We start from the raw sequence: 12,496 nt of genomic DNA, 5'->3' as shown, positions 1-12,496 counted from the left end.
CCCAAGGCGCCGGAAGTGGAGTGTAGAGCGTGGCTGCGCGCTGTCAGTCAGTGTGGTGCTGAGTCCGCGCGGCGGCGGGACCAGTCCAGGCGTCTCGTGCGGCTCTGGGCCTCTCAGGCTCCGCGGTCCAGAGTGCACCATGGACAACAAGGGTAAATCGGGACGCGTTGGGCCTGCTGGGCCTAGGGCGGAGCCGCGCAGGGGTCCCTCCACCTCACACGCCCAGACTGGGCTCCGGGCGCGGTCAGTTTTGGCTGTTTGGTCGGATGTGGTCCCTCTAGTCACAACTAAAACCCTCTCGCTGCTCATGTATCCAGGGAATGGGTCTTGGGTGTATCCCAGACATACGTTCTGCCCACGCTTTCCAGTGCCCTCCAAAAACGTGAGATTTCGGACTAATGTGCGGGTCTTCGAAGTCTTGATTTCTTCATATGTGAAGTATGAGTAAGACTCCCTGAACCTGCCCTGTTGAATCTGGTACCAGAATCAAAAGAAAGGCGTATTTGATGTGCCTGTCTTGAGTGGTTATCAAGGTGTTTTATTAAGTGAAGAATAAGGGCAAACTAATATGTATATAGTACCTTTCATGTAAAAAAGCAGAGTAGACTTCTACATCACATACATATGTAGGTGTATGTAGGTAGGTGAATAGGCTTGACTTGGCGTAGACTGTCTGGAGGGGTGCAGGAGAAATCAGTAAGCAGGTTGGCTCTGGGATTTTTTGCAGACTTGCGGTCAAGAATAAGGGTGAGAATGACCTTTCACTATCATTTGGTGGGGCTTAAATTTTATTTCATATTACACGGGCTAGATTTTTCAAAATGAGAAAGAGTTTGCAAATAGTAAAGTGATGTCATCTCTATTTCCATCAACATTTTCTGTGTCCCTGAAGCCAAACACCCTGCAAAGGAACTATTTTTTAAATTAGTTTGCTTTTTAAAGTGAGCAGTCATTGATAAGCTCTGTGGTTGTCTCTCCTGCTAAATGAATTCGCTGAATCCATTTTTTCTCCCTTCGCAGAGTTAATCAAATACTTTAAGTCTCAGATAAAAGAAGATCCTGACATGGCCTCAGCAGTAGCTGCCATCCGGACTTTACTGGAGTTCTTGAGAAGAGATACAGGTAAAAGGGGTCCGCCTCCATCGCTCCAGGTGTTAGGAAAGTCTGCTTGTAACTGTTAAAATTGTAGAAAGTGAGAGATGGATGTGTGCTGATATAAGGTAATACAGCCTCAAGCTCAGTTTTTCCCTTCATTTCAGTCCTTTCAACGTGGAGAGAGCCCTCAAGTTAGGATCCAATGGGTCTCTTCTCACAAATGAAATATACTTTGTTTTTTTTTTTAAGTTTTTGTTTTTTTTTTTATGTGAACCATTTTTTAAAAAGTCTTTATTTGTTATCATGTTGCTTCTGTTTTATGTGTTGGTTTTTTGGCTGTGTGGCATATGGGATCTTTGCTCCCCAACCAGGGAGCTGTTTGATAACCAGCACCCCCTGCATTGGAAGGCGAAGTCTTTAACCACTGGACTGCCAGGGAAGCCCCTGAAAGGTACTTTGAATCAAGAAGGACCATATTATGCCAGGTTAACTGTGAAGCTTAAATTACAGCCATCGTTCAGCTTTACAAATGTTTATTGAGCTTCTGTCTTGTGACAGATTCTTTGCAGTTGCTATAGAGAATGTTCTAGTATAAATTCTAGCTTTAATATCATCATTGTGAGTGCTGCAAATTCAGTCATCTCAAATGTAAACTTCTGGGTATAAACAAAATAATAATAAAAATAATAAAGTATTCTTTAATTTAAAGGGCTGACCTAGAGATGCATGTCTCTAAGACAACCTCCAGCATCTTCCCATTATACTTATACTAATATCCAAACATCTAAGCCTTACCTGCAGCAGCCTGCAGACCTCTTCTGTCACTACTTAATTTCCTTCCATGCTATCCCTCGCTGAACTGTGCTTCACTCTGGCCTTTCTCATACCAATTTTATTCCCATCTTGGGGCCTTTGCGTTGGTATAGTCTGCATCTGAGACTTTGCCCACTGCATCTTTACTCAGCTGGATACTTTCTTACTCGGGTCTCTGTTTAAAAGGCCCAGATTCCAAGAGACCATCCCCTACTAACTCTGTCTGAAGTAGTCCCACCTTTTTCATCATTCTGCTTTTTTCTGTCCTCAATTCAATCTGAATAACTTGTTTATTTCTTTGTGTGCTTGTTTACTGTCTACCTCTCCTAGTAGAAAGAGAGTCCTGGAAATTCCCTGGCAGTCCAGTGATCAGGACTCTGCACTTCCCTGCCGAGGGGATCAGGGGAACTGAGATCCGCAAGCCAGGCGGCACAACCAAGAAGAAAAAGAGAAAAGGAAAGGAAAGGCAGTTCATCAGAACAGGGGCTGGCCACGTTCACTGATGTTATCTCTGGCATCTAGGAAGTGTGTGTGCTCAGTTGCTTCAGTCGTGTCCTACTCTTTGTGACCCCATGGACCATAGCCCACCAGGCTCCTCTGTCCATGGAATTTCCCAGGCAAGAGTACTCGAGTGAGTTGCCATTTCCTTCTCCAGGGATCTTCCTGACCCAGGGATCAAACCTACATCTCCTGCATTACAGGCAGATTCTTTATCTGCTGAGCCATCAGAGAGCCTGGCTACAGCCTACACCCAGTCCACGCTGGCTGGCTGAATGAATGAATGAATCGCAGACCCATCAAGGGGCTGTGATACTGAAATGAACATCATGTTGCTCATGTGATCATTCCAGGGGAGACAATCCAGGGCCTGAGGGCGAATCTCACCAGTGCCATAGAAACCCTGTGTGGCGTGGACTCTTCTGTGGCCGTGTCATCGGGCGGGGAGCTCTTCCTGCGTTTCATCAGCCTGACCTCCCTGGAATACTCTGTAAGCCCTGCCCTCCCCCGGTCACCACTCTGCTTCTGTGTTTGGCCACAAGTATTCTCAGCTTGACCTGGATCCTCCCCTTCCCCTGGATCCTCCCATTCCCCTCATGTTGCTCTTTTTTTTTCCCCCTAGGATTACTCCAAATGTAAAAAGATCATGATTGAGCGGGGAGAGATTTTCCTCAGGAGAATATCACTGTCAAGAAATAAAATTGCAGATCTGTGCCATACTTTCATCAAAGATGGGGCGGTGAGTACGTCATGATCGTGGGTGGTGATCGGGAGCAAGGACTTTGGCATCAGACTCCTGGGGTAAAATCCTGCCTCTGCCACTTACTTGCTGTGTGATCTTGGACAAGTTACTTAAGCTCTCTGTGCTGTACTTTTCTCATCTTTTCAAATAAGGGTAATTATAGTACTTACCTCATAGGGCTGCTGTAAGGATTAATGAGATGGTGTGTGTGAGGACTCTGCACTATGCCTGGCACACATTAAGCAGTGTCTAAAAGTAGATGTTATATCATGGGTGGTTGTCGTTTTAAAGAGGCAGAGGAAAACCCTGGGACAGCATGGATGATTCTTAATTTGAAAAGCTGTCTTACGAAAGAAGTGCTTTCTCTTACTGGATATGTACTAAACTGATCTGAATTAAATCAGCACAGCTCTTGTCACTGGTTTATCCTGACTCTCTTCCTGCCGAAGGTTAGCACTGGATTGAGATTTTTTCATCTTCATTCCAAATGCTGTCACGGAGATGCAAAGCTGCCAGGTGTTGATAACCTAAATCAGGAAAGACAGGAACAGCACATTAAGTCAGTCTCCCAGCAAAGGGGTCATAAAACTTTTATGACATCTCTTCGCCAGCACACATCCTTTCTGCCAACTAAGCGTCCGCCGACTGTAAAAGTATTTACTTGCATCTGGACTCTGAAATCTTGTCCTCAGTTTTATTACTCCTTTCACAGCCTCTGAATTATGTTATGAAATAAATGACGTAATAGATGCAGCTGGCACTGGTACAAAAGCCAGCTTCAAACAAAGCCATTCTGAGACCAGGTGGAGGCAAGCTGGTGACTGCTTCTTGCCGAGACCTCCTCCTTCCCAGCAGTTGCACGAGAGGGTTCATTCACCTTGTGGAGTTTAATGTGTAGTAACTACCTGCATCAGTGCTGTTTAGGGTAAATTATGAGCAGAGTGGCTTAAATTCAAGCATGCAGGTGAACCACCTGGAGGTCTTTTAAAGTGCATATTCTGGGACTTCTCTGGCAGTTCAGGGGTGAAAACTTTGCACTTCCAATGCAGGGGGCATGGTTTCGATCCCTGGTCAGGGAACTAGGATGCCCCCGTGCTATGCAGCATGGCCAAAATTTTTTTTTTAATATAAATTTGTAAATTAAATTAAAATGCACATTCTGGTTCAGTGAGACGGGTGGGGCCTGAGAACCTGCATTTCTAACAAGCTCTCAGGCAAGACCCAGAAAGGAGCCAGGGAGCTGGTCCCTCCACCTTGCTTTACTCTTCCTCTGCACTCTGTTCCTTAGAACATCTTGATTCCATCTAAGTATCTGCAAATTGTGTCCAGTCCACAGTTGGGTTTTGTTTACTCCAAATTGTATAAAAGTTTTAAAAAATGAGTCAACATTGAAATACTGGATTTTAGCTCCTCTAGAAAAATCAGATGATCCAGCAGCAGTGGGCCCCATGTGACAACAGCCGGAGGTCAGTCTTCGTGCTCCGCTGCTGGCCCCACCAGCCTCTGCATCCCTTTATGCCAGCTGCCTGGTGCTTGAAGGCCCAGGTGTGCAGACTAGGTCTTAGAATTAGGGAAACCAACCCAAAGGAACCTAACAGCCTTCAGACAGAAAGGCTTTTGTATCTGAGTAACACCACATGGAGATGCCACTTCTGTGCTTGCTATGAAAAGAGGAGACCCATAATATATTCCTCTGGCAGAAAACTTTTTCAGATTGTATCAATAGAGACTTCCCTGACCATCCAGTGGTTAAGACTGCAGGCTTCCTTGCAAGGGGCAAGGGTTTGATCCCTGGTTGGGGAACTATGATCTCACATGCAGCACGGTGTGGCAAAAACAAAAAGTATCAATATATGAGCTTAAACTCAGTGTATTGTCACGGATCTGCTTTCTGATTATAATTGATTTGTGCGAAAGCATACAGAGAAGCTTTAGGGTACCAGGAACACACACTGGAGTGGCAGAGAGTCTGAGTGATCATTGGAAGTTTGCATTTTTGACAGCGCTTTCTCTACCCACAGAGAATATTAACGCACGCCTACTCCAGAGTGGTCCTGAGAGTCTTGGAAGCTGCCGTGGCAGCCAAGAAGCGTTTCAGTGTGTACATTACGGAGTCACAGCCTGACTTATCAGGGCAAGTATCTTTCCCTGTGGTCATGTGCCCAGCAGTCCCTTTAATGAGCAAACTGAGGATGAGACTCCATTGTAAAAGCAGCCAGACGAAGTCCCCGATTTGTCTGTCAATCAACATCGCCTTTCGCACTGCCCGTCCCTGCTCCTGGAAGAAAAATCACCATGAATTTGGAGTAGGTCACAGTACAGCGTCTAGGGGCTTTATTTAGTACTTAAATCAGATATAAACTGAAAGGTTTATATCAAGGAATAGATAGTTACATTTCTTATGTACCCAGAACATAATAAAATCCCTTTTTTTCTGAATTTACATATTCCTGCACAGCCCCAAGAGCACAGTTTTCCTAAAATACATACTTTTAAAGAACCCAAATGCTTCCTTAGTCCAGAATCTTTTTTTTATCCTTAATTTAAATTTTATTTTATTTTTAAACTTTACAAAATTGTATTAAGTTTTGCCAAATATCAAAATAAATCTGCCACAGGTATACATGTGTTCCCCATCCTGAACCCTCCTCCCTCCTCCCTCCTCCCTCCCCATACCATCCCTCTGGGTCGTCCCAGTGCACTAGCCCCAAGCATCCAGTATCGTGCATCGAACCTGGACTGGCAACTCATTTCATACATGATATTATACATGTTTCAATGCCATTCTCCCAAATCTTCCCACCCTCTCCCTCTCCCACAGAGTCCATAAGACTGTTCTATACATCAGTGTGTCTTTTGCTGTCTCATATGCAGGGTTATTGTTACCATCTTTCTAAATTTCATATATATGCGTTAGTATACTGTATTGGTGTTTTTCTTTCTGGCTTACTTCACTCTGTGTAATAGGCTCCAGTTTCATCCACCTCATTAGAACTGATTCAAATGTATTCTTTTTAATGGCTGAGTAATATTCCATTGTGTATATATACCATAGCACCATAGCTTTCTTATCCATTCATCTGCTGATGGACATCTAGGTTGCTTCCATGTCCTGGCTATTATAAACAGTGCTGTGATGAACATTGGGGTACACGTGTCTCTTTCCCTTCTGGTTTCCTCAGTGTGTATGCCCAGCAGTGGGATTGCTGGATCATAGGCAGTTCTATTTCCAGTTTTCTAAGGAATCTCCACACTGTTCTCCATAGTGGCTGTACTAGTTTGCATTCCCACCAACAGTGTAAGAGGGTTCCCTTTTCTCCACACCCTCTCCAGCATTTATTACTTGTAGACTTTTGGATCGCAGCCATTCTGACTGGTGTGAAATGGTACCTCATAGTGGTTTTGATTTGCATTTCTCTGATAATGAGTGATGTTGAGCATCTTTTCATGTGTTTGTTAGCCATCTGTATGTCTTCTTTGGAGAAATGTCTATTTAGTTCTTTGGCCCATTTTTTGATTGGGTCATTTATTTTTCTGGAATTGAGCTGTAGGAGTTGCTTGTATATTTTTGAGATTAGTTATTTGTCAGTTGCTTCATTTGCTATTATTTTCTCCCATTCTGAAGGCTGTCTTTTCACCTTGCTAATAGTTTCCTTTGATGTGCAGAAGCTTTTAAGTTTAATTAGGTCCCATTTGTTTATTTTTGCTTTTATTTCCAATATTCTGGGAGGTGGGTCATAGAGGCTGGGTCATGCTGTGATGTATGTCAGAGAGTGTTTTGCCTATGTTCTCCTCTAGGAGTTTTATAGTTTCTGGTCTTACGTGTAGATCTTTAATCCATTTTGAGTTTATTTTTGTGTATGGTGTTAGAAAGTGTTCTAGTTTCATTCTTTTACAAATGGTTGACCAGATTTCCCAGCACCACTTGTTAAAGAGATTGTCTTTAATCCATTGTATATTCTTGCTTCCTTTGTCAAAGATAAGGTGTCCATATGTGCATGGATTTATCTCTGGGCTTTCTATTTTGTTCCATTGATCTATATTTCTGTCTTTGTGCCAGTACCATACTGTCTTGATAAGTCCAGAATCTTAATATCAGCCCCTTAGTCCATTAACTGAGGGGACTTCCCTGGCGGTCCAGTAGTTAAGACTCCATGCTTCCAATGCAGGGAGTGTGTGTAAAATATGGTCCACATTAAAAAAAAAAATTAACTGAGTTTCTAGCTAATGTGATTTATCATTGTCCAAATTAAGTGACTCACCAGTCTCTATGATAGGGACTTTCTTGAACTTTTTCTAACATTCTCAAAATGTCACTTTCAGTAAGAAGATGGCCAAAGCCCTCTGCCACCTCAACGTCCCTGTCACTGTGGTCCTTGATGCTGCAGTTGGGTAAGCACCCGGCTCCCCCATCACAATTAGGTTTCCTCACCCACCCACTCCCAGGGTTGGCTTGGAGCAGGGTTTCCAGATGGAGGGTCCCAGTCTCATTCATAAAACAAGAGTGGGCAGCGTCCTGCCTTCTAATTGACAGCAGCACTAAACCAGCAAGTGTTCATGATAAGAACTGGATGGTGTACACACGAGACAGGGCTGTAGGATGCTGGGGAGAGCTGGATACATGGCGTCATGGTGCATTTAAAAAAAAATTTATTTGGGTGTATCAGGTCTTACTTATGGCATGCAGGATCTTTAATTGCAGCATGTGGGATCTAGTTCCCCGACCAGTGATGGTACCCAGACCCCCTGCATTGGGAATGCAGAATCTTAGCCACAGGACCACCAGGGAAGCCCCTCATGGTGCATTTTAAGAGCAAGGTGCAGTGACTGGGTCAGCTTTCGTAATCAGTGTTCTCTCTTCATCTAAAGACATGGGTTGTCGTCAGTGGCACTCCAGAATTTTTCATCTCCTGTGTACAACTTCACTCCTAAAGCTGAGGTGACATGCTCCATGGATTGGCAGTGTGGCTCATAAGAGAAAACAGGAAAAACAATCCCTTGGGAAGAAAACACACAGAAAGATGATTAAGGAAATTAGGCATGTGTTTAAGAGTAAATATTTTGGGACTTTGCTGGCAGTCCAGTGGTTAAGATTCTGTGATTTCACTGCATGAGCATGGGTTCAGTCCCTGGTCTGGGAACTGAGATCCTGCACGCTGCGCACTGTGGCCAAAAAATATGGGGGGGGGGAGTAAACATTTTGAAGGATTCTAGTAATTGCTCGTTTTAAAAGGTAAATTGGCCCCCACCCTACCTGTAAAATTCTTGAATGGCATAACATTTTTTTCCAACTTCAGATCACATCAGGTTTTTAAATTTTTGTTTTGTTCGTGTTGATGTAGAACAAAAAATAGTGTGCCACATGTAGTAAAGATAAATGCGGGTCATGAAATTCTTGCTTCAGCTACACATGTAAGCGTGTGCCTACTGGGTGGCAGCATGAGTTATACACCTTATTGCAGTGTCATCAAAATGGGTCTTGGTGCCCCTGTAGCAGAACCAGTAACAGTGCCAGGGGCTGTCTCGGGTGTTCAGTGCTCTTTGGAAGAAAGTTATGAGAGGAACATACTTTGCTGAAAATGGGAGCATTAATCTTTGCAGGTGATGTTGCAAGAGCAAAGAAAGGGAGCATTAAAAATTTGTTTTTCATTTCTGTAGCTACATCATGGAGAAAGTGGATCTTGTCATAGTTGGTGCTGAAGGAGTTGTTGAAAACGGAGGAATCATTAACAAGGTAGGAGCATCAGTTCTCCACAGGTCCTTGCTCAGGGCATGGAGCTGCACTAATAATCTCGGACACCCAACCGCATTGTGTATCATGGTTCATTCCTCTAACCCTGCTTAGCTTCAGGATTCCACCATTGCAACCAGTGGCTTCCCAGTTCCTGAGCCACTGCAGTGGGGTCAGTCAGATTCTGGTCAGATTTCTTTCTGCTTTGGAGATCTGTGTAGATTAGGAGAACGTATTTATACTTATTCAAAACATGCTTTACTTGGAATTGGGTTTTTTCTTTTTAATGGCGCATATTTGACATCAGTATATTTAAAATTTATCTGTTGCTTCACATGGAAAGACTTCCTGATAGTCTGTTGTGTCTGATAAAGTATGTATAACGTAAAGTTTGCCATCATAATCATTTTTAAGTGTACAGTTTGGTGTCATTAATTACATCCCACATTATTGTGCAGCCATAACCACTGTCTTCAAAACTTTTCCATCATCCAAAAGAACTGTCACAAAACTCTTTCTCTCCCCCATCCCCTAAGCTATTTTCTGTCTCCGTGATTTTTCCCCATTCTAGGTACCTTATGTAAGTGGAATCACACAGTATCTGTCTCTTTTTTTTTTTTTTTTTTAAAGTATCTGTCTCTTTTTTGAGTTTATTTCACTTGGCATGTTTTCAAAGCTCAGCTTACTGTACAGGTGTCAGTGCTTCATTCCTTTTTCTGGCTGCATGATGTACCAATGAATGGTTGGACCAGAGGTGTCTATCCATTCAGCTGTTGATGAATACCTTTTGACTATTGTGACTAATGCTGCTGACAACATAGGTATACAAGAGTTTCTGTTTTCGATTCTTTGGCGTATATACTTAAGAGTGGAATTGCTGGGTCACATGGTATTTCTGTGTTTAGCTTTTTGAGGAACTGCCAAAATGTTTTCCCCAGCAGCTGCATCATGTTACATTCCCATCAGAAACACATAAGAATTCCAAGTTTCTCTATATCCTTGCCAATACTTTTTTTTTTTTTTTTAATCATCCTAGCTTAAAACTCAGCATTCAAAAAATTAAGATCATGGCATCTGGTCTCATCACTTCATGGCAAATAGATGGGGAAAAAGTGGAAACAGTGACAGATTTTATTTTCTTGGGCTCCAAAATCACTGCAGATGGTGACTTGTAGCCACAAAATTAAAAGATGCTTGCTCTTGGAAGAAAAGCTATGACAAACGTAGACAGCATATTAAAAAGCAGAGACATCCCTTTGCTGACAAAGGTCCATATAGTCAAAGATGTGGTTTTTCCAGTAGTCATGTACAGATGTGAGTTGGGACCACAAAGAAGGCTGAGTACCAAAGAACTGATGCTCTCAAACTGTGGTGCTGGAGAAGACTCTTGAGAGTCCCTTGGACAGCAAGATCAAACCAGTCAATCCTAAAGGAAATCAACTCTGAATATTAATTGGAAGGATTGATGCTGAAGCTCCAATACTTTGGCCACCTGATGGGTAGAGCCCACTCATTGGAAAAGACCCTGATGCTGGGCAAGATTGAGGGCAGGAGGAGAAGGGGACAACGGAGGATGAGATGGTTGGATGGCATCACCGACTCAATGGACATGAGTTTGAGCAAACTAGGAGACAGAGTCGGACAGGACTTAGCGACTCAACAATCCTAGTGGGTGTGATGCAGTGTCTAATTGTGGTTTTGACTTGTGTTTCTATAATGACGAAGACTCTTGAGCATCTTTTCATGTGTTTATTGGCCATTTGTAGATCTTTGGAGAAATAGCTATTGCTTTCTTTTTTAACAGATCCTCTTTAATTCCAAAGCCAGAAGTACATATATTACGTTCACTCATAGACTTTCTGTTGCTTCCACTACAGGTGTGCTATAAGATCTCACCTTTCTCCACTGTTCTCTGACTTCCCAGATTGGAACTAACCAGATGGCCGTGTGCGCCAAAGCACAGAACAAGCCATTTTATGTTGTTGCGGAAAGTTTCAAGTTTGTACGACTCTTCCCACTAAACCAGCAAGATGTCCCAGATAAGTTTAAGGCAAGAGTTTTACATATTATAAGGGGTATTTGAGTCTAAACTGAAACCTTTGGAAAAATGCAGTGCTAAGAATGTTCCAATAAGTTTTTCACTTCACATTGCTATTTTTTCTAATATACAGGATACACAGATAAATTGGTGGTTGTTGAAGTCTAACTTGTCCCCAGAATTTCAGTCTTTTGTCTCTCACTTAAGCGCTAGATACAGGCCAAGCAGGCAGGGAAAGTTGGTAGGTAATGAAGCTTTGGGTCATTTCTCTGGGCTCACCTGCCATCTCCATCACCTATTAACCATGTGCTCTTAGGCAGGTCCTCTCACTGTAAGGTTTATGAACTTCAGTTATCTGTACAGGGCTTGTGATGCTTCAGAGATAATTGATGGAATGTAGTACAGCGCCTGGCACTTAGCTTTCTATAAATGCTCTGTACAGGTGTCTTGAGAGGTCTCGAGGGGTTACTCCAGCACATACTGGGGTTGTCTTGAGAGGTCTCGAGGGGTTACTCCAGCCACTCATGAGGGGACGCATGGCTTAAGGTTTTCTCTAATGACCTGGCTGACCCAAGCCACACTCGGTCCCCTGGCCAGTGTGCAACACAGTTGGCCTCCCCATTTCCAGAGGGCGCTTTCAGGCAGGAGCGCCTCAGTTGCTCAGGCCAAGGCCTCACCAGTTCGGACCCCTCAGTCTATGGGGCAGACTAACGTTGGCTTCCTGTCTCCTCAGTACAAGGCGGATACTCTGAAGTCTGTACAGACTGGACAGGACCTCAGAGAGGAGCACCCGTGGGTCGACTACACCTCCCCTTCCTTAATCACGCTGCTGTTTACAGACCTGGGGGTGCTGACGCCCTCGGCCGTCAGCGACGAACTCATCAAGCTCTACCTGTAAACACCGGGTCCTTTCCTGCTGGTGGACGTCGGATATGGGGAGTAGTCTCATGGCCCCTCAGTGAGCCAGGCCAAAACTGAATTGTTTTTTCTGAAGTTTTATGGACTAAGAACTTAAAATCCTAACTCTTGGGAAATTTTTTATTCATTTCAGTCCCATCTAAAATGCATTCATGGTTCCCCTAAAGCCCAACCTAAATTGTGCTCTAATGGTATTTCCAGACACTTTCATTCATGTCCAGTTTCCAGGAATATAAGATTATTGGCTGTTTGACTGATGGATGAAGATGTGCCCACTCTCCCTCCCTTCAGCTTCCCCACATTCCAGACTGATTTGCCAAAAGCATCCATGAAAGACAAGCAGGCGGCAACGCTTACTGAATCAGGCTCCCAGCGGTGAATACAAGCTGAGGGTTGTCATCTCCACAAAAGAATCAAGGCAAAGAGAGTGGATACTATTGCAAGAACCCAAGAACAGGTATTAATGGCCTCTTTGGCCGGAGTATCCTGCACGGCTCATCAATTATAAAGATGCCTTCCAGAATATTTGCAAACTTAAAATACTATATCTGGGAAAAGATGTTACTTGAAACATTTGGGTCCTGAACAGCTTTTTAAAATTGTTCTTGGGAACAAACTCAGCATCTTTTCAAATAAATTACATGAAAGATTTTGATATGGC

General features: G+C 43.5%; 1 protein-coding gene across 1 annotated transcript; it reads left to right on the top strand.

Annotated features, from left to right (window-relative positions):
• Window positions 1-3: 3 nt before the first annotated feature.
• On the top strand, window positions 4-12,490 carry EIF2B1 (eukaryotic translation initiation factor 2B subunit alpha). Its single transcript, XM_025267783.2, has 9 exons — window positions 4-152; window positions 1,021-1,122; window positions 2,760-2,896; window positions 3,029-3,145; window positions 5,170-5,282; window positions 7,472-7,540; window positions 8,807-8,882; window positions 10,804-10,929; window positions 11,651-12,490. Exons 1-9 carry the CDS (start codon window positions 140-142, stop codon window positions 11,813-11,815), a joined length of 918 nt encoding a protein of 305 aa, XP_025123568.1. The 5' UTR covers window positions 4-139; the 3' UTR covers window positions 11,816-12,490.
• The last annotated feature ends 6 nt before the right edge of the window (window positions 12,491-12,496 follow it).

The sequence above is a fragment of the Bubalus bubalis genome, chromosome 17 (assembly GCF_019923935.1).
Source record: "Bubalus bubalis isolate 160015118507 breed Murrah chromosome 17, NDDB_SH_1, whole genome shotgun sequence".
Classification (NCBI taxonomy): Eukaryota; Metazoa; Chordata; class Mammalia; order Artiodactyla; family Bovidae; genus Bubalus; species Bubalus bubalis.
Note: the sequence above shows the minus strand (reverse complement) of the source record. Positions and strands in the feature narration are given on the sequence as shown.

Coding starts and splice junctions, on each gene's coding strand:
- EIF2B1 (XM_025267783.2), top strand. Junction 2,897..3,028: donor TGACCTCCCTGGAATACTCT/GTAAGCCCTGCC, acceptor TTTTCCCCCTAG/GATTACTCCAAATGTAAAAA. Junction 10,930..11,650: donor ATGTCCCAGATAAGTTTAAG/GCAAGAGTTTTA, acceptor CTGTCTCCTCAG/TACAAGGCGGATACTCTGAA.